General features: G+C 36.9%; 1 protein-coding gene across 1 annotated transcript in view; it reads left to right on the top strand.

Moving 5' to 3' along the window:
* The first annotated feature begins 7,668 nt into the window (after window positions 1–7,668).
* Window positions 7,669–25,903, top strand: part of LOC149799388 (uncharacterized) — a 33,134-nt gene continuing 14,899 nt past the window's right edge. Inside the window, exons 1-2 of the mRNA XM_089958726.1 lie at window positions 7,669–7,781; window positions 19,071–19,425. Of these exons, the coding sequence (XP_089814852.1) occupies window positions 19,222–19,425 (204 nt within the window). The 5' untranslated portion in view covers window positions 7,669–7,781; window positions 19,071–19,221. The remainder of the gene's footprint in view (window positions 7,782–19,070; window positions 19,426–25,903) is intronic.

Genomic DNA, 25,903 nt, shown 5'->3' with positions numbered 1-25,903 from the left:
TAACAGGACGAATGTACAACTTCATCGAATACTTCCTAACGAACCGCAAGATAATAACCAGAGTCGGTGACACTCACTCTGATTTATAACCCTTAGAAAACGGAACTCCACAAGGGAGTGTACTCAATTCCACTCTGTTCAACCTCATGATCAATGACCTAGATAAGAACTTGGCATCTGACCTAACTGAAATATCGCAATTTGCGGACGATAGTGGAATATGGAGAGCGGGAAACCTCTCCAACCACAATATAATTAAAGACTTACAAGATAGCTTAAACAACATAGGAAAGTGGGCTGACAAACGGTGTTTCAAACTAGTACACGAAAAACTATAGCCGTAATATTTACCCTAAAACGTAAAATAAACAAACATCTCCCTACACTGACAATACAAAATCATGAAATTAAGTACGAAAAATTTGCACGATTCCTGGGAATGTATTACGATGAGCACTTAAGCTGGGGACACCACATCAAAGAATTAATTAAAAGATGTAATAGGGACCTCAACCTCCTCAAAAACCTTAAAGGGACCGAAAGGGGATCCAATCAAGAAACACTGCTAACCCTATACAGGGCACTGATTAGATCCAAACTAGACTACGGATGCCAAATATACAACTCAGCACCTAAACAGCATCTTAAAAAACTAGACAATATACAAAGAAAAGCCCTCATTACAATCACTGGCGCGCTACCATCAACATCTCTAGCAGAACTCCTAGTACTAACCGGAGAACTCCCGCTCTGTCTCCGACGACAAGAACTGATTCTAAGATACGCAGCCAGATTAACATCCCACCCAAATTCCCACCCCACTAGAATAGCGACAGAACAATGTGACAAACCATTTTTCAATAAAATGCAACACCTAACCCCTACAGGGAAATTAGTGAACGAACTTATAGAACAACTCTACATTGGAAACCTCAAACATAAAACAAACAAGCACTTCGGAACCGAACCTTGGACCAACAAAGAGCCAAAAATCAATATCTCCCTCACCAAATATGACAATAAAAAGGATCAAGAACATCAATTACACACCATGGCAACAGAAGAAATTAACACCACCTACGCAAATTTCCTTAAGATATACACTGATGGATCAAAACCTAAAGGACCAGACAAAACGGCAGCCGCATTTGTCATCCCTGAATTAAACATCAAAGTAGGACATAGACTACCCGACCACTGCTCAATATATACGGCAGAATTCTGGGCCATAAAAGAAGCACTTAAATGGGTCGAGACTAACAACACTCCGATGACAGTAATTATAAGCGACTCACTTAGCGTCATCTCCTCAATACTTAACAACAATACCAGATACGGAGAAAATGTTCTGAAACAAACCAACTTAACGCTAAAAAGCTTAAACAACAATAAACAGCACATAGAATTCCTATGGATTCCAGTCCATATAAATATACCAGGCAATGACCTAGCAGATTCAATAGCTAAACAAAAACTTAACGAACCTAGCCACGTCCAATTAGACTACAGTGTTAGCGAAATATACAGCCTAACAACATCATTAATGACAAAAAAAAAATATCAGCAAAAAAATGGAATGACAGTACCCAAGGTAGGAAACTTTACAACATCATTAATGAAGTCAAAAGAAACAGTAAACCACCCGTACTCCAAAGTAAAGATCAAAAGATAGCTAACAGAATAGATACAGGTCAAACCAAACTGGCTACCAGTTATGACAAGCACATAGGACCATTCCCACACAATCCTAATTGCTATTATTGCCGGGTGCCTGAGGACCTACCGCACATATTCAATGTATGCCTTAAATTTAAAAAAAAAGGAGATATGCAAAACAGATCAAAATAAAATAGGATCCCCAGTTACCTTCCCAGAAATCCTAAACAAATCCAACCCTAACCTGAATAGTACCTATGCAAATATAATAGCCTACTTACGTAAAACAGGTTTAGATAAATAAAATATAATAGCCAATCATCGATATATCAATATCAGTAAAATAAGGAAAACTCAATAGGGACCAACCAGATTAGATGTCCTTGAACCCTCTTAGAAGGTTCGATTAATCGACAAGGATATCTATCTGGGACTAAAATAATTCTGATCAGTTAACTTCCCATAGGGCACAATTAAACTATATATCAAAACCTTTTTTTTTTAAATAAAAAAAAACAATTTTATCATACAAAAATACTATAAAAATACTATATAAAAAATTAATAACTATTCATATCCATTGACATAACAATACAAAATAAAATAAAGAAAAAGCAATAGGGACCAACAGATCAGATGTCCTTGATCCATCTTAGAAGGTTCGAGTAATCGACAAGGATAACTATCTGGGACTAAAAGTAATCTGACCAATTAACCACAAATAGGGAAAACACATATTAATACCTAAAAATAAAAACATCATAATAATAAACAACATAAATAGGAATCAGGACAAATGACCCGACGGGTCAGAATTCAACGAGAGTCAAAATTTAACACTACACCGGCATCAACCCCATCCGTCCGGAGTTACAGGCCCTAAGGCCATGCTCGGACATGCAGAGGGACCGATGCCTAGTGGGCTGCCTAAAATTGGTGAATACTCCCTAATTGGTCGGTATCACCAACAACGAACCGTATGTTGTCTTCCTTGATTTATTCCGTCTTTCCTTCCGTTCAATGCAGAAAGGACGATCGCTGTGAACGTGCATGTCATACGTACAATACATATTCCTCCTCAAACAACACAAGAAGAGAAAACAAATCATAGATTAGACAAATAGTATGTAACTAACTAGCTAATAGCGTAAATTGCCAATCTGTATATGACTGATTACCTAAAAGGTATGCCCAGATTTCCACTGACTACGTATTAAGAGACCCTGCAAATCAGAAACAGTGTATACATAGTAAAAACAAAACAGGAGTCGTGGTAGACTTCCACGCTCTTAAGTTGTATATAGGTCATTTAGACTGACATTCTGCTGAAAGACACACACAAAAACACAAACTTAAGCAGAAACTAGTAATGTGTTGAAATTACTTGGTCGCTAAAACACTGTCGTAACTAACAAATCAACGAAAGTGTCGTATCGGAAACCTATGGCCCTGTTACAAACTTATGCACAAGCTAAGTTAATAATTAAACCATAATTCTATCAAAACTGCCCGAAATATGAATAAACTAAGCGAAATTATCAAGCAGCATTTCAGAATTCCGCTAATAAGATCTCCGTAACGGACGGAGTAAGCGAACACAGCCAAAGGTATGCTAACTCATATTGACCTTGTATAAGGTCAACGATATCGTGGTGGGACGATGGTCATACAAGACGAATTACGAAGTGACACATTGCTCAAAAATTGACAGAAATTGTAAAATAAAGCATAAAACCTGTAGAGGATCGATAAATCCGTACAATAAATCCAAAATGAAAGTTGGTTGGGCCCATAGGAACACAAAAAGGGCTGGACTGTCGGAGGATAAATTGTACGAAGCTACAAACTAGCGACACCTGGTGGTGTCTTGCGGAGGCAGTGGGCAAGAGCTATTGCCCCTTGTCTATTGATATGGATAGGGAAAGGGGTGGCAAGCTAATATCCCCATATGTAATTAATGTGATCAAGGAACGTATTCGAAGGAGAAACAGAATTACTAAAGTAAATAGATTTAAAATCATTATAATCATCCAACACTCATCCAATAGGATCTTGGCTGTAGACAGAATGTAATCAAATGCATTTCTTTAATACATGTTATAGAGTGGAAACAAGCCCGGATAGTCACATGTAAAATCACCTCATTATTATGATTGGATCCCTTCATTATCGAACTCATGCAAAATTATGATCCTATAAGCCTATATTCAAAGACTGATCAAAATAGATGTACAATGTGGCTTCCAGATTGGTATAAACTCGGCCAATACGATTTGAGATTACCTCTTTAAAATGCTTGGATCCAGCTCATTAGCAAATCAATTTAGGTTCGTAATGATATATGCTAACATTTCAATTTTGAACACAATTAGATCAGAAATATGGCTTTCAGAGTGGTAACTAAGACAATTAGATGAGGATCGCCTCATTAATATGCGTGCATGCCACCGACTAATGCATTTGACTAAGGTTTTTGTCACGTTTGCTCAGCCCCAGTTCGTAAATCGTGTATAAACAAAGGTATTATTACAAGCCATGGTTTGATGTCTGAACATTGCCGCAGGCTAGAGTTAATCTCTTACGCAAGATTACCGTGACAAGAGAGAAGACCCAGCATCTTGGATCGGCACAGGCGATAGATAGAGCCACTTCCCACCTATGTGTTACAGCTTAGTCCTAAGATCAGAGGAACCCGCGAGGGAAACGGGGCATGTTCTAAATCCGTCCCCATGTGGACAGACAGCGAGAAGGACATTGTCCGCTAAGTTTGATTGGATCGGGTCAGCGACACCCAATTGGAATTGTGATAACAATTGCGATCCGAATTATAACTTCTAACTAGCAAGCGAAAATTTAGTCTCGCCTAGGAAGATTGCTGAGCAATATAGGGTTACTCCGAGGAAGCTACTCGTAATTTGGCGGTAAAACTTAGAGATGAGATTCTAAGGAAAGAAAAAGCTTCGTAAAGGTCATTAAGTTATTTGCTCGATTTTTGCAGAATATTACGGCATTGTGATTGTAATTATGTGTAGTATGTATACTTAATTACTAGGATCGTTTTGTAAGTAGAATTACCTTTGTAGTGTTTAATTTACATGCGCATTTGAGAGCTTGAGTATTATGTAGAGAATTATGTAGATTGTTAGCTTGTGGTCAGAATTAATTTTGTAATTCGCTATTAGGTTTTTTCGTAGTAAACTAGTGCATTTATTCTTGTGATATGTTAGAATTTGCACATGCTTGAATTGTGAATTTGGAAAATGGCTGAAGTGTGTAAGATTAGTTAATATGGATATATTGATAGATCAGAGCACGGATATTTGAATATTTGTATACTTTGTATGAGTTGTAATGTAAAGAAATGCGTCTGATTGCTGTGATATTGTTTAGTATAATGGGGTTAGGAATATGTACTTATGGGACGCAATTTATTGATGTATGTATGAGAAGTAATTTGTACCGTGCTTTTGTTACGACGTTGTTTTACCATACAAGAACCTATGAGTATTTCGATGTGAATGAATGCGTGACCGAAGAAATTTAATAGCCGTTATCTGATGATAGGCTGGGTGTGGTGGGAGGTGGGAGGGCAAAGGAAAATATTGTACCGTTCTTGTGTTTTCACAGCCAGCTTTTTGGGGGATAGAACTTCCGGTTCAGTTAAGTCCCGAGTCTCTAAGAGGGGAGACGGAAGTGAGACTAGCAGAGCAGTCGGAGTCGACAAAGTCTAGTCGGTGGAGAGAGTCGAGGAGGAGGAGGAAAGGAGTCGATGAGGAGAAAGTGGAGAAGGAGGAGGAGTATAGAGAAGTCGAGGAGGAAAAGGAATTCGGAGAAAGTCGGGAGGAAGAGGAGAAGGAATTGGAGAAATAGGAGAGAAGAATACACAGATGAGTAGAATACAAGGACAGGTGGAAATCTATCTCGCATTACTAATCAAATGAAGCAATAGGCTATCACAGGGTCGAGCGGAAGGAGGGTACTTGAGAAATTTGAAGCACTTGACTATTGAATCGTTATTAAATTGTTATTCGTTGAATTCACTGTTTTGTATATTCAATCATTTAACCGTCGGCATTGCTGACTGGGGGCTCGGAGCTTTACATCTATCTTCACTAATTTAACTTCCTACCAAAATCGAGCATGGGTGGGACTTCTGTAATAATCTAAATAAAATAATGGGAGCACCCCATCCCAAACATAATACACCTACCACAGTGGCGGCATAATAACCCGTCATGCCACAGTCTTAATGTGAAGCATACTTTAGAAGTTTGCTCGAAATTTGATCAGAACTATAGACTTCAGTGTGATAACAAGCTCAGCCAATCAGATGCAAGATCACCTCATTTATAAGCATGGCTCTTGTTGGGAAAATTATATCAACCAATGTTGAATATAAGGGTATTACCGTATTTAACCAAGTGTAACCTCATCAAACAGAAGAAAAAAACGGCATTCTGTAAAATCTAAATAACAAATTTATGTTGTTATTTTTTATATGGACATAATAGTCACTCTTTACTGATGTATGCTTATCGATATAGGACTGTCTCATGTTATAGTAACTTAATTAAAGCTTTGACAGTCACAGTTAACAATAAGGATTGGTAATACACCACAGAAACACTGAAAGATAGGAGAGCAATTTTCTCACATAAATATATCAACGTCTATACCACATCTCTCCATTAGCCCATGATGAGGATAATTGTATAGTGCAGAAAGGATCTTGTGAAACTATTGCGAGTAAAGGATTGTTCAACATGCATGTCTTCTGATCCAAAATATAATATATACTAAGTTTTAGGGTAATCCATTACATTAAACTGCAAGAGCAATAACCCAATTGCTGTGGCAAAGAGGTTCATCTAGTTGTGCATCTTCAGTTGATGACCATAAAATTTTCCAACTTTCATGGCAATGCATTGTTAATTGTGGGGCAGCTTGTACTCGCGAGACTATTTCAGAGTGCATTAAGCTACAAGAAAGGGAATTAATGCTAAAGAAAATTATGAGAGCACGGCAATTGTTGCTACAACAGTTCCAAGGGCTCAATATGCATCTATTTGCAATATATGCTTATTTTCTAGATTTTACAGTAAACCCAGGTTTGCGATGTTGGTGTGCCCATAGATCAAGGTATGGTTTGGTGTTTTATGCAACAGCAATACATGTATGCTATTTGGTACTGACACAGGATGTATCGCTATTACGTCATGATATCGCTTCCCAAAGCGGCTTAATCTGGTTCCATGCTTCGTATAAGTGGCGCTCTATAGTTTCGTATTTTGCATAAGGGTTAGAATTTAAGAAAAAGAATTTCTCCGGGTTTCCTCACTGGTTATACAAACTTTTTGAAAATGCCTTGTAGATCTTAGGTATTTTTCAAAGAACCTTTAATTCCCTTTATTTTGGTGTACGATTGATGGGTGTAATATGGTTTGTAGAGTATACAGCTTGGCCTTACTCCAGATGTGAATCTTTCAGAAACGACTAGCTCCACTTGGTCATTTTCACTTCCTGGACTTCGGAGGTAAATTGTTGAAAAAGAGCCGATAACTTTTTCTTTTTACATTTTATATATGTGTTAATTCATTCATTGCTCTTTCAGGAGCTGGTACTGTCTAGTTTTGCAAAATTCATTTTCCCTATTTTAATAACTGCCAAAGATAGTGTACTTTAGACTAAATCAGGCTGATTGTTTTTTTGTTTTTTTTGTTTGTTTGTTTTTTTAGCACAAGGGAGCAGTAATTTTAGTTAGCTTTGTACTTAGATCATGAACAATTTCCACAAGTACAATGTCCAAAGAAATGTCAGCCACATCACATCAAAGTAGCATAGAGGTATGACAACATTCACACCACTGTGCACGTTTCATATGCTTACATACGTCACTCTCTCAAAAGTACGTAATAACTGGTGAGCGCCCTCATTTAAATATTGGAGCGCAAAGCATGGAGCATGAGAAGCAGGAAACCAGACTTGAAGCGGCTTCACCTGCGCATGCTCAGTGAGATATAAACAGCAATGGTTTGCGAATTACAAGTTCTAAATGCAGTCATAGATCAAACTGAAGCCCAATATTTTATCTAAGAAGCGATGACAGCAATTAAATATCATCTCTGGTAACCAAACATTATCACTGCAATCGCCTCCAATCTATAAAACTTAGTTTTATGATGTTAAATTTGCAAATGCGTCCAGAAATTGTCAGGTCACTGGTACATTCACCCACAGGTGCTCGACGCGAGCTTGATGTTAAGAAAAAAAAAACAATCGAAAGGAAAAAAAAAAAAATCATACAGAGTGACAAAAATACCTTAGATTACCCCGATGACCCGTTCTGACATAGGACCCTCTCTATCTTAATATATACTTATATAATATATATTATGATAGGGTCCTATGTCAGAACGGGTCATTGGGGTAATCAAAGGAATTTTTGTCACTCTGTATGATTTTTTTTCCTTTAGATGATTGTTTTTTTTTTCTTAACATCAAGCTAGCATCGAGCACCTGTGCATTCACCGGGCGGGGTAGACCTACAATGTAAGCCCTCGACCCTCTTAGGACTAGGGGCGGGGGTGGGGGTGGGTGGTTCGTTACATTACAAGAATGTGTATGTGTGTGTGTGTCTTGTATATTTAAGGTTGCTTTCACAGTTTTTTCAGTCATATCGCTATTATGCCTGCAGTGTGGCAGTTTATAGTGATGTCTAGCTGTGGGATATCTTTATCTTGCCGACATGATGTAGCATGATGTTCCACCCAGTCATATACTGGCAGCAGGCTGACCAGTCATAACACGAACTTTTTAATGCTGAGTACCTTGCTATGCAGATGTTGGTACTATTTTTATAAGTCTTTGGACAACAAGAAGATATTAAGAGTAGCAATGCTGAAGGTATTTTGAAATATGTATTTTAAGGAGTAATATTAACGTTGGTGGATTTACTGGGGTCTCATCAATTCATTACATATTTATGATGTTTCCCCCATAAACCCTAAGATGTTATGAGCTGATAAAAAGTGGAAATCTAAAAATAGCATGTAAAAAATTACAATGTTTGGAGATAGCAGTTTTCTTGTCAACAAAGTGGAACGCGCAAACAGGTAAAATTTGAAACACTTTTTGTAGAACTGTGTAAGTATGTCAGAATTCTAAACATTTTTTATAGTACCTTAAACTAAATGCATCCCCATGTTTGTCCTATCCACAGGGGCTTGTATCGTTGCTTACAAATTAACTATTAGTCATACATATAGGATAAAATAATACTGAATGGAATACTGCCTTCTCATTGGCCAACTGAAAATAAGTTATAAATAAACTGAGGGTATCATTTTCTTTTAACCAATGAGAGGACAGTTCCATTCAACAGGATTTGACTTGCATATTGAGTTGCTGGAATTTAAAGTGCGAGAAAGGAGTTAAATTGTAAGCAACGATATGAGCTCCTGTGGTCCTATCTAGGGTAATTTGTAGTTAGTCTAGCTATGCTCAAGGTTTTTTGAAATGTGTGTTTTTAAAGAGCAGTATTAACTTCATTGAATTTACCAGGTGTCTCATTATTACACATACATGTTTCTTACCCCCCTATAAATCCTAAAATATTCAGTGGTCCTTCTTTTGAATGTCCATCCCCCCCGACCAACGTCCAAATGCTTATTACAGCCAGAATTGCACTGACGAGTTTGTGTTAAAAAATACCTCTTGAGAATGGCCAACCCTCTAATGTGACCAGTGGCCAGCATATTATTGCAAAATTGACAGATTTATCCCGCAAGATCAGGCACATTGTTTTCAAAATGCCAATAAAGAACCAAATTTGTAATACATGGAGTAATCCTAGCCTTACTACCATGTGATCCACATAGTCAGGTTTTGACACTCTGATAATTTCTTGTGATAATGGTCAAGATTGCAATAGCAAGACCTGAGAAATGCAGTATTGATGTACACAAGCTAGTCCAAAAGTATGATACCCTTTTTGGTATCACATACACCACCCCTCGATAATTCGCACCCTGATAACTCGTGAACCTGCTTATAATGCGGGGTCAGGCATGGATCCCATTTTTTAAAACCAGAAAATACAAAAAATTATCCCTAGTTCTTAAAACTTGAAGAAAATTGCAATCAAAATTGGTAACTGAAACTTTGATATATCGCTTGTTTTATAGTTGAAAACGGCAGATAGGACCTCAGTATTTTAATCAACATTTTGAAATTATCAACTTTTAATAAGAAATCATATAAGTGGTTACATTTTCTTTCCAAACGACATTCTTAGCACACTGCAATTAAAGATATTCAAGGAAATTTCGTTCAATGAAAATGTCACTTACACCTAGTGTAGGCAGTACATTAATACTTATTAATAAATACCAATTAAATAATTTTTTTAAAGTGAAATTTGTGTTTTAATTCTATCTTTTAGTTCCTCATAAGTGCAGTCATCATAAATGCAATGTGTATTTAAATGTAAAATGTGTCAATCTACCGTAACAGCTATGTCTGAGAACCTAATTAAGTGCCGACAGTGTTTTAATAACTGACTTGCAGAAATATTTGTTGTAGTATTGCACTGAATTAAAAGCTGGTCTCCTTTGTATTATCACATTAATTATGTCTTTTGAATCAAATAAAGGAGGTGGATTAAAAGAAAAGTTAAAAGGCATGCAAATCCTACAAACTTAATATCTAGCGTCCCCATTCATATGTCAGGTGAACTCACTTCATGGATCAATTGAACACCGTTAAAAATATTATTGGTACAGTGTATGTAGCATAAACTACCTTAAATTAACTGACTAATTAATAACCGTGATCAAAGATAGCAAGGCAACCAAGCTAAAAGAATACTTCGTAAACTAAAGAGTTTGGTTTCACAGATACAGACCATTGTGGGCAAGCAAGTTTTAGAGAATTCCTGAACTGGTACTAAGACATATCCTCAAGAGTGATTAGAAGTTTCACTATTACTTCCAATGAAATCACAACATCAATAGCGTACTAACTGAACAAATCATAACTTGAGTTTTGACGGAGACGATTGTCTCACGAAATAAATGTCGCTTATTTTTTAAAAAAATGAATCTTGTTTGGTGGTGTATCAACAGTTAGTCTAGTTCCCTGCTACTAGACCCCCGATTTGGCAGTATACTATTAAATACCACTCTGGGAACCAGTCTAATCAACAAAACAAAAAGTAGTGAAGTAATACACGATTTCGCATACACATGATGGTTGTTGAAACCAGCTGGAACGATCTTTCACATGTTGGACCTTCTGAAAATAAATGTTATTTATGCAGAATAACGAACAACTTCATTAGAAAAAGCGCATTATTAACGCTTATTATAGATGTGATTGTAAAACTAGGATTCAGTCATTAAACAGCCCCGTCCCCTACCCCCTTCTTTGTGGTTTTCTCGATGTTTAAGCAGATTTTTTCAATTTTTGGAGATCCCTCAGTAACTCGCGCCCTTGCTTATAGTGCGGTCAGTTTTTGTGGCCATGATGAGCTATTGCTCAAAACTAATCTGCATGTCGTAAAATATGGTTTGATGACCTTTTTGTCTTCTCCCACTTAGTAAAAGGAAATGTAAATTCAGTAGAATATCAGATTATGCTTAATGAATTATGTGACAAAATCACTTATTTAAAAGACAAGGCATTTCGTATAATGCTAAAAATAAATTTTAACAGTGGTATAGTTGGCAGTATTAGCTGTAGTAGCTAGGCAGAACAGTAAGCCACTATTGCAGCTCTAATAGTTGTTAGAGTCAAGACCATAAGGTCATAACAGTCTGATTTGTTTGACTTCTTGCTGCTGTCTCAGAACTCTTTACAGTTAACAAATCTGGTTGGTCTCCATGGTTTATGATCCTTATGCCCGTCTTGGCCAGGACTACCTGAAATATAGCCTTATGTATGTTCTTTTGGTTCTTTCACAAACTCAGCATGAAATCTTGCTCCATCATGGAGACCATCCAAAAATCAGCACAAAAGGTCTTGTCTTTTTTCAACATGATTTGCATAAGCTTTGTCACATACATGTTTTAACTAGGCCTCATATTCTTCTAATGTCTAATTTGCTTACTGATTTATCTGACTGAATTGCGTCCCATATATTTTCCTCATCTCCATAATTCTAAACCTTCTTACTTTCTGAGATAAGTGTTGCATAATCTGACTGTGCCAGCCAAGGCAACAGACCTGCTACAAAAGCATGAACTACTAACCGTGGCAGCATTTCATCTAGTCGAACTTCATTTGCCTATCCCTTGCAATCTGCACCCTCATTGAACCCATTAAACCACTCTTTCCACTGCTTTGTACCATTAAAAGAAGGTAACATTGCACTTTCATGTTTGATATATGTATGTCTACAGCTTCTAATAGTTGAATTATTACTCTGAAATATGTTGCAAATTTTCATTGCTGCCTGACTCGAAACTGGACATAGTCATTTGAGGATCTGTACTGTTAAGTCCTTTACTCTTGTCTTCCCACATCCCAAATTGCTCAGCTATGGCTAAGTTGTACATTTCCTTGCATTTCTGTTTACAACAGCATGCGCTAATTCTCTAATACTCTCATTGATAGATCTGTTTGACTGTTGAATTGAAGCAACAGTTACAGCCTCAAGCAGAGCAGTATTAAACTGACTTCCTGTTTCCTGTTAGTTGCCCCAATCTCCAGTTGGACCCTCTGCTTTTTCTTGAACTCTATCCTTAGAATTTGGACTCTTGCAGTCTGTGTGCAAGTTTGTTACATGTTGTAACACCCTTCTTGTTCACATGACATTTCTTCTCTGTCAGGAATAAAATCAGATATTTGTTCCTCTGCACCAAGTTTACTTGATACTTGTTTTCTAATTAATGTACTACCATTTGAATGTGACCTACATGTATCTGCCTGTAAAATTATCACTAGCATTCCCTGAAAACAATGGGCTCTCTTCATCAAATATGTCAATATTTGCAAGTCTAGATTTATTGTTCCTTTTCTTTCCCATGGTTTTCAGTAATTTGTAACTCCCTATTTCTCTTTTAAGCTTTGCAAACTCTTCAGAAAAGAGCAGATGTAAGTTCAATCACTGGATCTGAGTTGTGACCTCAGTAATTGCCTGAGAACACTAAAGCTGGATCCCTCTTCCGACACCATAAAAGATGCAGCGGTTTTGACCATGACGTTGTCTATATATTTGGTACCTTCTAATTCAACAACCCCTGACACCACTGCCACTTTACTTGTTAAAGACACCTTATGCAATGAACTGGATCACAGCAAGGTGCAAAATTTCCGCCAGTCTGATGCCAGCCAGTTTCATGGCAGACTGGGGCAAAAAATGAGCAGCCAGTCCATTTGGCCAGTTAGATTTTTATGCATATTGAGCAGTTTAATGTACAGTGTTATCTTTATTAAAAGAAATAGTAAAATTTAGGTGACATATATGTAATTGTGAATTGTTTCTGATTTCTTGTGAATCTGGGTGATGTGAGAATATACATAAATTGTGTGTAATATGCGTTCTCTAGATAATTGAAATAAAGACTCTATTGATTCTATGTGGTCTGATAACACATGCTAACCTCCGATTCCCAACATTAACATGTGGAGGTATTTGGAGGCCTGGATGTCAGGGGGGAGATAAAAGACCAAACACAGAAATAAAAAAATTAACTATTCAAAAAGAACTCACTGCTATCAAATGAAAATGATAGTTGGGTTTCAGAATTTGCTTGGAATATGGAAACAAGATGCATGCTAAGACCACAATGCTGTTGTAATTTGTTCACCTCAGTGTCATGAATGATATCTGAGACTGTAACTGTGAATTTTCATGTGAGCCACTCATAATGTAACCAGAGTTACAAAATTAATTGCATGAATATTTCAAAAATGTTTTTGTATCAACATACAGAGCAACATTAAATATATCCTGAAAAAGAATGGTCTTTGTAATCAACCATATTGGCCCATGAGAGCTCATTTATTATACCTGACTAAACAGCTGTTGGAGCCATCACATACCACGTGGTCTACTAATTAGACAAATTATATCACAAACGTGTGAAGAAGAAAAGTTAATTAGATGCTGTTTGAATTAGGTAAATCTATCTCCTTTTAATGATGCTTTGTGAATATTCACTGAGCTACAGACATGGGTATCATTCATGAACTGAGTTGAATGAACTATAACTGTTAGCTGCATTTTGCATTTGATTCAGTTCCAGTTATAGCAGTCCACTGCTGGAACTCACCTTTCCGCAGGCCTAATTTCATGAGCTGGATACTACATTCTCATCTTTGGCTCAGGTTGCTACTAGTTCTGACACTGCCATTGATGACAATGTAATAGATGAGAATCCCAATTCATATTCAAACTTTAGTCAGACTAGTCATCATTGGTTAGATTATGGGTCCAGACTGAACAGAAGTTATGTACGGAACCAGATCAGCTGGACAATAAGCGTGATCGTCCTGTTCAGTAAATAGTGGCCATATTATGCTGAATGTAATAAAATGTAATAAATTTGACACATGCTCAAAATATTTCATTTTGTACTTCTCTTTATGTTCCAAATTTCATTATATAAATGACCTTACCAAAGGCTGATATTCATGTCTACCTGAGTTTACCATTAAGACATTGACTCCATTTTGTCTTGTACTGTGAAATTTTGGACCAGCAGGTTATGGACAGAACCATTAATATTTTCAGGTCACTGGTCCAGTGGGCATGCAGGATATTTTGGCAGTTTTCACACTCTGGGTCACGGTATTACAGAGTCACATTTTTTTCAAGATGCAAAATTAAAATAAAATATACAGCAATAGATCAAATAATCAGCAGTCATCTACATTCACATAAATATTTTAATGGTTGTTGAGATGTGAACTTTGAGTTTGGTCTGACATTTGGGTATTTTCTTGTAGGTCGATTTTGATGCTTGCAGTCCCTGATTTGCAGGGACAAATATGACCATCTGAGGTCTCATGTAGACCTGAGCTTTGTATCAGCAAAATAAGACAACAAATATAACAAACTGAAAGCTTCATTTGATTGGCAATATTTGAGTATGAGGATCTAGAGTGTATGTGTGTGAATTCTTGACAACAGTTCAGTTCTGCAGTCTCAAGATACATGTATTTAGGTACCATACTATTTTGTCTGCTGCACCTGCATTATATCCCATCTTATTTCCTTTGTGTCAACTTGTAAGGCATTTAATACATTTTACTAGACATTCCCCTGCAGCCTCTCTAGACGAATGTGCCTGTCCCGTATTGGGCTCATCAGCTAACAGTGTGCATGCAATAGACAAGGACATCCCCCTTCCTAAATCTTTGCAAGCAAAGTCAAGCCAACAACAGCAGCTGTCATCCCTGAGGGCAGTGCCAGATTTTCTTCACTTCCTTGTTGAAGGGAGAAAAGTTTTAGTTCCGCCATTAATGGTAATATGGCAGCCATATCAAACACACTCCAGTTCTGTAGGGTCCTTCAGTTGGGTCAGATCCTCATCTTTCAGATCTTGTTAGTCATCTTGAGCTTAACAGGCCAATATCTTGCTCACTAGTGCTAGATGCAATCTATCATGCACTTTGTGGGCATTGTCAGAACCACTTTATGAACTACTAAGTGATCGTCCTTCAAGACCCTGACACTTAAGACTTTTCTTACTCTTGTTTACATCTGTGAGAAGGAGTGAATTTCCTGACATGCCTGTGGAAAAGGGTTAGTTTAAGGTTTGATGGTAATTGTGACTTGTTTTCTCCTCTTTGTCACCTGTGTTTTGGCTGAGGACCACCTAGATGAGACTTTATGGTTCTATTTGGCTGCCACGAAAAGGGCTAAAAAAGGGTTGGTGTTAAAGGGTTGGTGTGACGTCTTGTTAGCTAACCAGGGCTTTGCATATAATTTGGCATCCACCATTCTTGGGTGGATTTTTCTCACTCTCACGAGGGCTTATCAGTCCCTCACCAAGAGAGACTGTTCGATCATGAGAATTAAATCCCATAAAGTGTGGGCTATCGCTACTTCTTGGGCCTATCTAAATCACTCGTCACTGGTGGATGTCATGAGAGCTATCATTTACTGGTCTCGCGCTACCTTCTACTTTTACCATTGGTTTTTGGTGCTGCACCAGAGTGAAAACATTTTGTTTTGTTGGGTCCAGTAGTATCAGTACAAAATGTGGTCCAACCGTGTGCTTACAGTAATGAACACTCGTACAGCATAGCTGCCAACCCTCACGAATTTGGTGTGAATTTCACGACTTTTTTAGCGATTCACGGATTCACGCCGTAAGACAAAAATTCACGAATTTTCCGATCCTCAATTATTTTAAATCTTTAATAAAATAACCGATTTTCCGTTAAGCGCTAGTCGTGATATTCGCAGTTGCCGAAACGGTCCGGTACCACTGGTCACGATATTAGTAGATCTACAGCCGATTAGTACAGTTGGCCCGGTCGCAAGCATTTTAGCCTATTTTAATCTGTATGTATAAGAGTAGTTTTACAAGTGCTTTTGAGAGAAACTAGGGCCTAACCGGAAATTTGCTCCGCGCATGCGTCAAAACACTGATTCGAGTTACCGTTCAGCATCGCATGTAAGATTTTGAAAATGTCTTCACCACCATGGAAAAAGAAATGTATTACTCAAAAAGTGAAGTTTAATTTGGAATATATCAAAAATTGGCCGTGCATTCTGCCATTAAACATTGATATTCATTCATGCTTTTTGCACTCAGTGTGCCATCGCAGAGACGATGTGAGGAAGAATGTCGGTTGCAAAAAACACGTAGAAGTTGGGGGAAATTAAGAATTCGCAGATTTCAGCTCTGGAATATTTTAAACCATTGGCGGAAGACCCGCAGGCTACCAACGCTTAAGCATTATTTGTGAGTTTTCTTGTGTCGAACACAATCTACCTTTATCAGCTGGAGACCATGCTAAACATTTGTTCTGACATATGTTCCCGGACTCGAAAATCGCTTCCAAATTTTCCTGTGGAAGAACCAAAAATGCTGCAGCTCCTGTGCATTCCTCACAGCAACAGTGATAGCGAAAGATTATTTTCTTTAGTGAGGAAAAAAACAAGACAGACTTTAGGACCTCCTTAGCAGCAGAAAATTTGTCAACAATTTTAGTCCCCAAGATCTACCAGCAGGCAAGAAGTCGGAACTGTTTAGAAAACAAATTTACGATCAAGCAGTTGAGGAAGTTCAAGTCTGCCACAGTATCATGTCTTAATAAATAAATATTTCTGCATATATGTAGTGTTTTATTTTTATTTTGCGAACTTGATATAGCGTAGTATTGATGGTCGGAGTAGTCAGAGTGGATGGAGTTATTGTCATGGTATTTTTTCACGAATTTGTGTCCAAATTCACGACTTTTTATCCCTATTTTCACTAATTGTGAGCCTGGAAGGTTGGCAGCTATGCATACAGTAAGGGTGAAAACACTTTATATTCCATTTTTCATGAACTTCCCGCTGAACTGGTAAATTCAGCTATGCAGCAATGTCTGACAGTATATTACTACTCTTACTAATATGTATTAATTTTTTATGGTTTAGTTTGGGGGTAGACTGATTTTATTTTTGTAATAATTGCCAGTGGTATAAAGACTTGCCCTGGCCTGACTATAATACTCTGGGCCAAGTCAAAGAGGAAGAGGCTTTCATATGGGTCTGTAATGTAAAAGGCAGATTGGGACAGTATTCCTTTTGTACTAGAAGTTTAGAACATTCCATGCAAATTGGATGTTTTAATTTTATAGCTAGTAGTTGTGGCTTTGTATTCTTGAAAAGGTAGACAATGCAATAGTTTCATCTAATGAATGGTGCCTAAATAAAGCATGATTATTTTGAAAAAATATTTGCTCAGTTTGTTCAGATTTCATAGAATAAAGTAAAAGCATCAAGTAAATGAAAATGATGTTGAGCAGCCTTTCCTAAATAAAAACTATTCAGTAGTATTAGTTCAGGTTTTGAGGCATTGTGACTATATTTATATTATCAAAAATGTGATTTGGCATTACATCTGTATATCAATGCATCATAGCTTTTGCTGTACTGATACAGATATCGATACAAGAGGTCAAGAATATCCGTGCAAGAGGTAGAGAATATCCATACAAGAGGTAGATAATATCCTAACAAGAGGTAGAGAATATCCATACAAGAGGTAGAGAATATCGATACTGGAGGTAGAGAATATCGATACTGGAGGTAGAGAATCTATACAAACATTACTTACCATATGCAGATTATTTTAATTTTCAGCAGTCATGAATAATTATTGGTAATTTGCCTTTTACTCTTTAAATTGAAAATACATCAGAGACAGTTGTTGCATGCACAGTTGGCATTCATCATTGTTAGTAAAAATGACAGACTATTGAGAACAATCCCTTGACTTCTACAAATTAACGCAAAAGTGACATGGTTCATAATCTGCAGGCCCCCAATTCCATGCTAATAATATTATTTGCATTTGGTGTCTGTTCATTGGGTGATTGTGGTTTTGTAATGCTCTGATCATTGCCAGAAAGTTAACATGGCTCATGAGTTTATCATTTGGCATTAGTGATATATCATTCAATTTTCAAGGAGGGTTGGGCTGCGGGAATTTATTTGAACAAATTTCAACCTCCAACCCACCCAAAAATCTTGCTGTTTTTTTTATACCCCTGCCCCAAATAATATCCATTATATTGTTTGAAAATATAAAATATCTTGAGGCATTATATACAGTGTGTGTGTGTGTGTATATATATATATATATATATATATATATATATATATATATATATATATATATATACATACATACATACATACATATATAATAAGCTCTTTTATTCCACACATCTTTGTAATTGGAAGCAAGCCATATTGGTCACATTTCCAATGCCAGCAGCAGTTTTGGTTGTCAGAATCAGCATCATCAACAGTTTAAGGGTTTTGGCTGAAATTGGCATATATTTCCTAAAGCTGAAGCGAAGAAGCAAACATTTAAATGAAAATACTTTTTTGCAAATATTTGAATAGAATATTGTTACTGGAGTACACATTTGTTTACCTAGTGAGCTTGGTAACATTTTGTACAGGATCAGTTTTATTGTTTGACAGAGATATGTCACTATTTTTGATTAGTTTGGTGCCAATTAAGAGCAGATAGTCAATCATTGGTAGATAATATAAGTAAGACAAGATAAAATATTAATGTATACAATACTGAATTGATTCCCTGTATGTGTAGGGAGGAAGGAATGTATTCAACTGTCTCAAATAATTCTAGATGGGAATGGTTATATTACAATGCTGGAAAGCTGAATTCCAGAAATTAATCTACAACTGTCTATATGATATGTGTTTGAATTTCTTTATTTAGCAAGAGACGGGCAAGGGAACCGCTCCATTGGCCTAGTGGTTAGAGCATCTGTGGGTGTTTTTGTCACATGATGAAAATGATGCAGAGATATTTAAGCCATTGAGTGAGAAACTTAGATGATACTTGTTTGAGTGTTGTCAATTGTTACAACATGTGGGGCACTGATAGCGAAGATGAACTTCTGTGCCAGGCTCTCGATGAAATCGAAAATAGTCTACGGTGTACTGATGAAATAGATGATCCAGATGAAGATTCTTTAGAAAACATTGACAGATTCTCAGAGTACACTGATGATTCACGTTTGGATGAACAGATCAAGTCCGATAATGAGAGGCAATTAGGATTTCAGCAAAATGTAAGTGACAGTGGGATTGATAAACTGATAAATACAACACAGAGTTCAAATATCAGGCATGCAATTGATTGAACTTTGAGTATTTGTTAGGCAGTGCTGAAGAATATGGGCTCTTTTGTGCCACATTTAGTAAACATTTTCAGATGATGATCTAATCAAATGGTTGAACAAAAATTTTAATCGAAGTGGTTTGAAAGGATGGAGCTCCATATCCACAAACAGTAAAACTCACATGTATTTTTGGAATCCCACACATCGTAGTGGGGCAATTAATCCCCTCCATTTTCTCTCCATGACAGCAAGAAATACCTACAAATCACCATTGTGCCTCAGCTGGCATTCCAGTGGCATCTCTACCTTCGAGGGGCTGGACTACTAATAACTAATTGATATTTGAACAGCCAACATGAATGAAGACCACCCATGGAAAGGCTGAGATGTCATAACGATTTACAATAAGATTCCATTTCAGGAATCATTGATCTTTATTTTGATCATATATATGGACAGAAAAATTAATTTCCAGTCTTGTATATTCAGTACATTGAGAAAATGTCGATTGACATTTTTTGCATTAGGATAAGGCTTTTAGATTATTCAAACAAATCTGAGAAGAAAAAGAAATGTGCACTTACTTGATGACATAAAGCCCTTGTTGAGCTTCTCTTAAACATAATAAATTTGTCATACCGTTTTTTTTTAATGAAAAGTTATCCTCCAAAGTAAAATCCAGATAACAGTAGCTTTTGTTTAAAAACACAAACAACAAAATAGATAACACTGACTTTACACTTAGATGCGATCAACAGTCATCTGGAATTTAATTGTCCGTACCTCTAAGGATAACTTATGTTTAAACAGTAGGGTAAATTTACACTGTTAAAAGAAGCTCAGCAAGGTCTTGTCAAGTCAGTGTGCAAGTTTGTTCAGATTTAAATTCATAGAATACAGTAAAAACGTCAAGTTATTGAAAATGACATTGAGCAGCCTTTCCTAAATGAAAAATATTCAGCAGTAATAGTTCAGTTTTCAAGGCATTGTGACTGTCAATATGATCTAACATGTGATTTGGCATTATAACTATTACATTATCTTTATACTCTCCATGAACCTCTGAAGAGCATGCCTGAGTCACGTTTGATAGAGAACATGTCCACTCCACAGTTGTCATCCTTGACAAATCTGTGAAAAAGCATGGTGTGCTGAGCAATTCTCCACCAGCTACTGTGGCAACTCCGTCTGGACGCGTGGTGCAATGGCTGAGTTTTTTTCTTTCTTAATCATCTCTCTTTCCACCCCCCACCGTCATGCATGGGGTTCCGAAAATACACATGATCTGTACTGTAGTCCTTCAGTAAGGGTAAAACAATTTATTGATACATCCTTGCATCGATGCTTTTGCTTTACTGACACAGATATTGACACAAGAGGTTGAGAATTGATACATACATTATTTGCCATATGCAACTTTTTTAAATCTTTATTAGTCATGAATAATTATTGGTCATTTGCCTTTTTTTCCTTTAAATTGGGAATACATCAGAGACAATTGCTGCAGGCACAGTTGGCACTCATTTTTGTTAATAAAAACAACAAAGACTATTGAAAACAATCCCTTGACTTAAACAAATGAACACAAAGTGACATTTGTAATCTGCACCCCCCCCATTCATTGCTAATTATCTTATCCCAACAGCATGTTCAGCAAAAAGGATACATTCAAAATGTGTTCCACATGTGTAATGAAGTGCTTGATTATTTGAATAATAACCAATTTTATGCAAAATTTCTATTTCATTTTGCATCCGATTTACTTTGGTTGGGTTTGAAAGCTACAACACTAATGCGTTACACTTGACATAAACAATTGTTCAGCTAAATATGATTGGCACATGGGGCCCTGGAACAAGCAATATGGTTCAGTTTGAACCTTGTATCAAGGCATTTTTACAGATGTGTTTTTAAAATCTGGGTTTCCACCATTGTTTATCTTGAGATAACAATTTCATTCTGCAAATGCTGGCTGATGATAGTAACAGTGACTATAATTTAATATAATAAGTTTTGAAATAGATTATTGGAGTTGTGAAAGTGTTAATGGAGATACCACTGAGTGATTTTCTGCTCGAAAGTCTAATGTACATAGGCGGCGTTCCAGTCAATTCCACCATCAGTTGTATTTCGAAATTAAATGTAGAAAAGGTAGAATATTAAGCCTTAAAATACAGACAATCCAAAAGTAGACTGCAGTTTTCATTTCTTTTCGCAAACAATTGAGCCCTGTGGGATAAAATGCTGGAAAACTATATATCCCTATCAGGATAATCTAAATAAATAAGAATGAAACCAAAAATTAAGAATATATTAAATTTTACTTGATCAAAATACCTCAGTCTGAACAAGCAGACTGTGGCACCAATGGACTTTAAACCCTTATAAAGCATAATCAGACAGATAACAAATCTGTTGTAGTAGTCAGTGATTCATGAAAGTGAAACTTTGGTGGGGCTTATATTAGAGAAAACTCTTATTTTGGAGTAGAAGTATCCAAAAAATAATACATGTGAGCTGTGGAAAATTGTACATAGTAATCATAAAGAACAGTTTCCCAACTTATTCAAGCCGACTAAGCTAGCTATGTACTGTATGTGCCCTCTTCAGACAGAAGAACAGAACAATATTGATTTCATAGATAGATAAGGAACAGAGTATGTTGTTGTTGTTGTAGAGTTTAATGCCATTTTTCAGCACATAATAGGCTACACATCGCAGCCAGTATAACTGGAGGATGAACCCTGGACAACCCCGGGAAGAAGCACTGCCCCATGAGAAGCTACTTGCAGGCTTTCTCACATACCCACATTAGCCGAGCCTGAGACTCAAACCCATGCAGAGAGGTGAGATAGCAGTGATCCGGAACAGTGAGCACTTTAGACCACTTGGACACTTGGGGCCCTAACAGAGTATGTTCAGGAAGAACATAATACTTATACAACTAGAGGTGGCATCTTTACAGATATTGATTTTAATAGAACTTTAACAGAGTGGAACAGGAAGAAAGAGGATAGATATTGAAGTCTTGGGTGAATGTTGAAGTGTGTCTGTTCTCCCCCTCCTTTTTTCCTACTCCCCATTTATTTTAGTGACAAGGGGGTAGCTGCCCAATTAGACAAAATCCTGGCAGCATCTCTGCAATAATTGTACATTGGGAGCAAATTTGTAATTGCTCTTTTATGCAGAGACATTTGATCAGTGACTTGACATGCAGACAGGATAATTAAAATTAGCACAGAATTGGCGATGGGGTAGATTTCAGACTGCTCAACTTTGTTACCTTGCATACATTTTTATTCTTTTATGATAGAATGTGAGTTCGGTTGTCAGTATTTTTCTTTCTTCACTAACAAAAATAAATACATGTAGATGTGGCATTGTCTTTTTGCATCTGCAGGAAGTACATTGTGATAAATTTTGTTGGTATTCATCTCCACTCCCCTGCCCAGACTTGTTCTAGATGAGCCAGCTTTCTTTGCATGAGGAGACTCCATTATTTCTTTGTTTTTAAGATAACATTGTAATGTCCTCCAAGTTTAAGTAACACCTGAAAATGGTAATAAAAAGTTTTTAAAGCATTCTTGCAGTACAAAACATCCTGCATCTGATCAAATGGAGCCTGCCTTAATTGCCAAAAACGTTGAATACAACTCACTGACAGATTGTATTCAGTTTGAAAGTAATCTTGTTATCTTGTCATTGATGAGAATGGTGTATAAATAAATGCTAAGCATGTGTCTGTCTGTAGTCTATGTACTGAAAATGCAGTCAGTATGTCAACACGCACCACCTTCTACTGACCTAAAGATGGAGCCATTTCGGTGGCCTAATGGTTAGAGCATCTGTCTCGGATGTGGGAGGTCGCTGGTTTGAATCATGGTCGAGTCCTACCAAAGACTTATAAAAATGGTACTAACAGCTACCTTGCTAGGCATGCACACACTCTGAAGATGGAAAAGCCATCATTTGACACTGTATCATATTGTAGGCTGTACATCATGAATCTTTTCTATTCGCAGCACAGGTGTATCGTTTCACCCTTATCATACAGTATAAAACTATAAAGACAAATGTCTTACATGATTGTAGGACTACATCTTTGTATAACATTTGTGCTTGTCTGTTGTGACATTTAGGAGATGGAATACACAACAAAAATTTGTGTGTTTGTGTTTTTTTAATTTTAACATAGCTTTAACAATTTTTCAGTCATAATCACTACGATGTCTGTAGTATGGGAGTTTATAGTGATGTCTAGCACTGGGGCATCATGCTGCAGACATATAGCATGATTTCTGACCCAGTCATGTTATCCTGACACCAGGCCAACCAGTCCTAACACTAACCTCTTAATGCTGAGCACCTAGTGGGGCAGTTGTTAGTATCATTTTTATAAGTCTTTGGTATCACTCGGCCAGGGTTTGAAACCGTGACCTGCATACAATGTGGATGCTTTAACCACTAGGCCACCAGAGCCGTCGCAGAAATTTATGAGAAAGATAATAGATTGTTTTGCTTTCCCAATGCATGAGATGCACAAGTGAAACATTTATAACAAGAAATTCATTTATGGAAGAATTATATTTTTGGTGTGTACAGTGCAGTGTCGGTGATCTAGACCTCATCTGTGTTAAAATTGTAACCTTTATGGAAAGATTCGAATAAGTCAAATTAGTGATGTTCTTGTAGCACCTAGTTAAGAGAGATTTCAAACATTTTTAATGTTTTTGGTATGGAAAAGTTGAAAGCATGAAGACTCAATTGCTGTTAAATTGCGAAAAGAATCGCACACTTTTGCATGTAACTGTCTGATCCACTAGTGCTTTCAACTTGGCAATGAATAACTTTACCTCATTGGTCAGTCAGTATGCAAGATTTGACAATTGTTCATTAGCTATAAATTGTGGTCTCCCAAATTATGAATCTATAGTAACAGTTATGATGAACCTTTCTCTTTGTGGTAAGAGCAGTTTCAGGTTAAACACTATAATTTCATATCAGATCATGCTTTTTTGACTATATTTTCCAAAAACTAGTATAAACCGTATTTGCTATCATTTCTTCCAGGTTTGGTCTTCTATTCAAGTTCTAAGGTCATTACCCAGCATGCTTAAAATCTGACATGGTTGTTTTCATTTTCTTAACACCAATACAGTGGAACCCTTTCTTGATTCAAAGACCACCCCTTCTGCCACAACATAATTGTCTCATGACAGGTGGTCTCTCATAACAGGTCATAGCACTATATAATCATTAAATCTGTACATGGAGAACCTAGTCTTTCAAGACAGGTGGTCTCATAGCAGTGATCTGTCAAGACAGGTTTAACTGTATCATCACAGTGCATTGTCTTTTGAAATGAACTTTTATGCAGGAGTTGAGGAGTGCTCTATAACAAAGCTAATTACTTTCTGTTTTTGCTCTTCATTAGTACAGAATCAGCTTTCAGCATATATTTGTATTTGTGCAGGGATTATTTCACTATATAATCTTGATTCCTGTTTAAAATGATTACACTCGATGCTGGGTATCCCTCTTTTGCATGAACTTGAATGGTCTATTCCCAAACATGGTTGAGGCAGAGGCCTTATACATGTTGTTTCCTTGTACCTGGGTTGATTAAAAGTTGCATTATATGGTTTATAGAATGATGCCATGTGGTCATTCCACACCTATTGCAATATACATCTTATCAGATGAGGTTAGTAACTGTTTAGGGATTTCAGTCAAACGAATGTATCTGAGTTTTTATGGCTTAACAATATTCCCAGTGTTTGATTTTGGCATTTTATAGATAATTTATTTGACACATGTCTGTACAATTTTGATGGTGGACAAGTTAGATATGAAGCTACCACTCCAGTGGCTTAGTGGTTAGAGCGTCCGCCTTGGATACGGGAGGTCATGGGTTCGATCCCTGGCCGAGTCATATCAAAGATTTATAAAAAATGGTACTAACAGCTGCCTCGCTTGGCGCTCAGTATTAAGAGGTTAGTGTTAGTACTGGTCGGCCTGGTCTCAGGATAATGTGACTGGTGGGACATCATGCTACATGTCTGCGGCATGATGCCCCAGTACTAGACATCACTATAAACTGTCACACTGCAGACATCATAGCGATCTGACTGAAAAATTGTTAAAGCTATGTTAAAAATCCAAATCACACACACACATTATGAAGTTAAGACAGTTCATTATACAACATGCTTTCTCACCTGACCCTTTTTCTTTTGGGTCAGTATCCTTGGAAATCTCTTGGAATTGGTCCATGATCAGAATCCGATGTTGTGTCCATATTTTAGACTTTTTGGTCTCAGATCTAAGACAGACTGGTATGAACCACAAATAGACAGATGAACCTTTGCAAAAAAATAGGATAAGATTGTCATTTGGAATAGAGAGTGGTCTCGATACAAAAATAATG

The sequence above is a fragment of the Sinohyriopsis cumingii genome, chromosome 5 (assembly GCF_028554795.1).
Source record: "Sinohyriopsis cumingii isolate HCF-2022 chromosome 5, ASM2855479v2, whole genome shotgun sequence".
In the NCBI taxonomy this organism is placed as follows: Eukaryota; Metazoa; Mollusca; class Bivalvia; order Unionida; family Unionidae; genus Sinohyriopsis; species Sinohyriopsis cumingii.
Note: the sequence above shows the minus strand (reverse complement) of the source record. Positions and strands in the feature narration are given on the sequence as shown.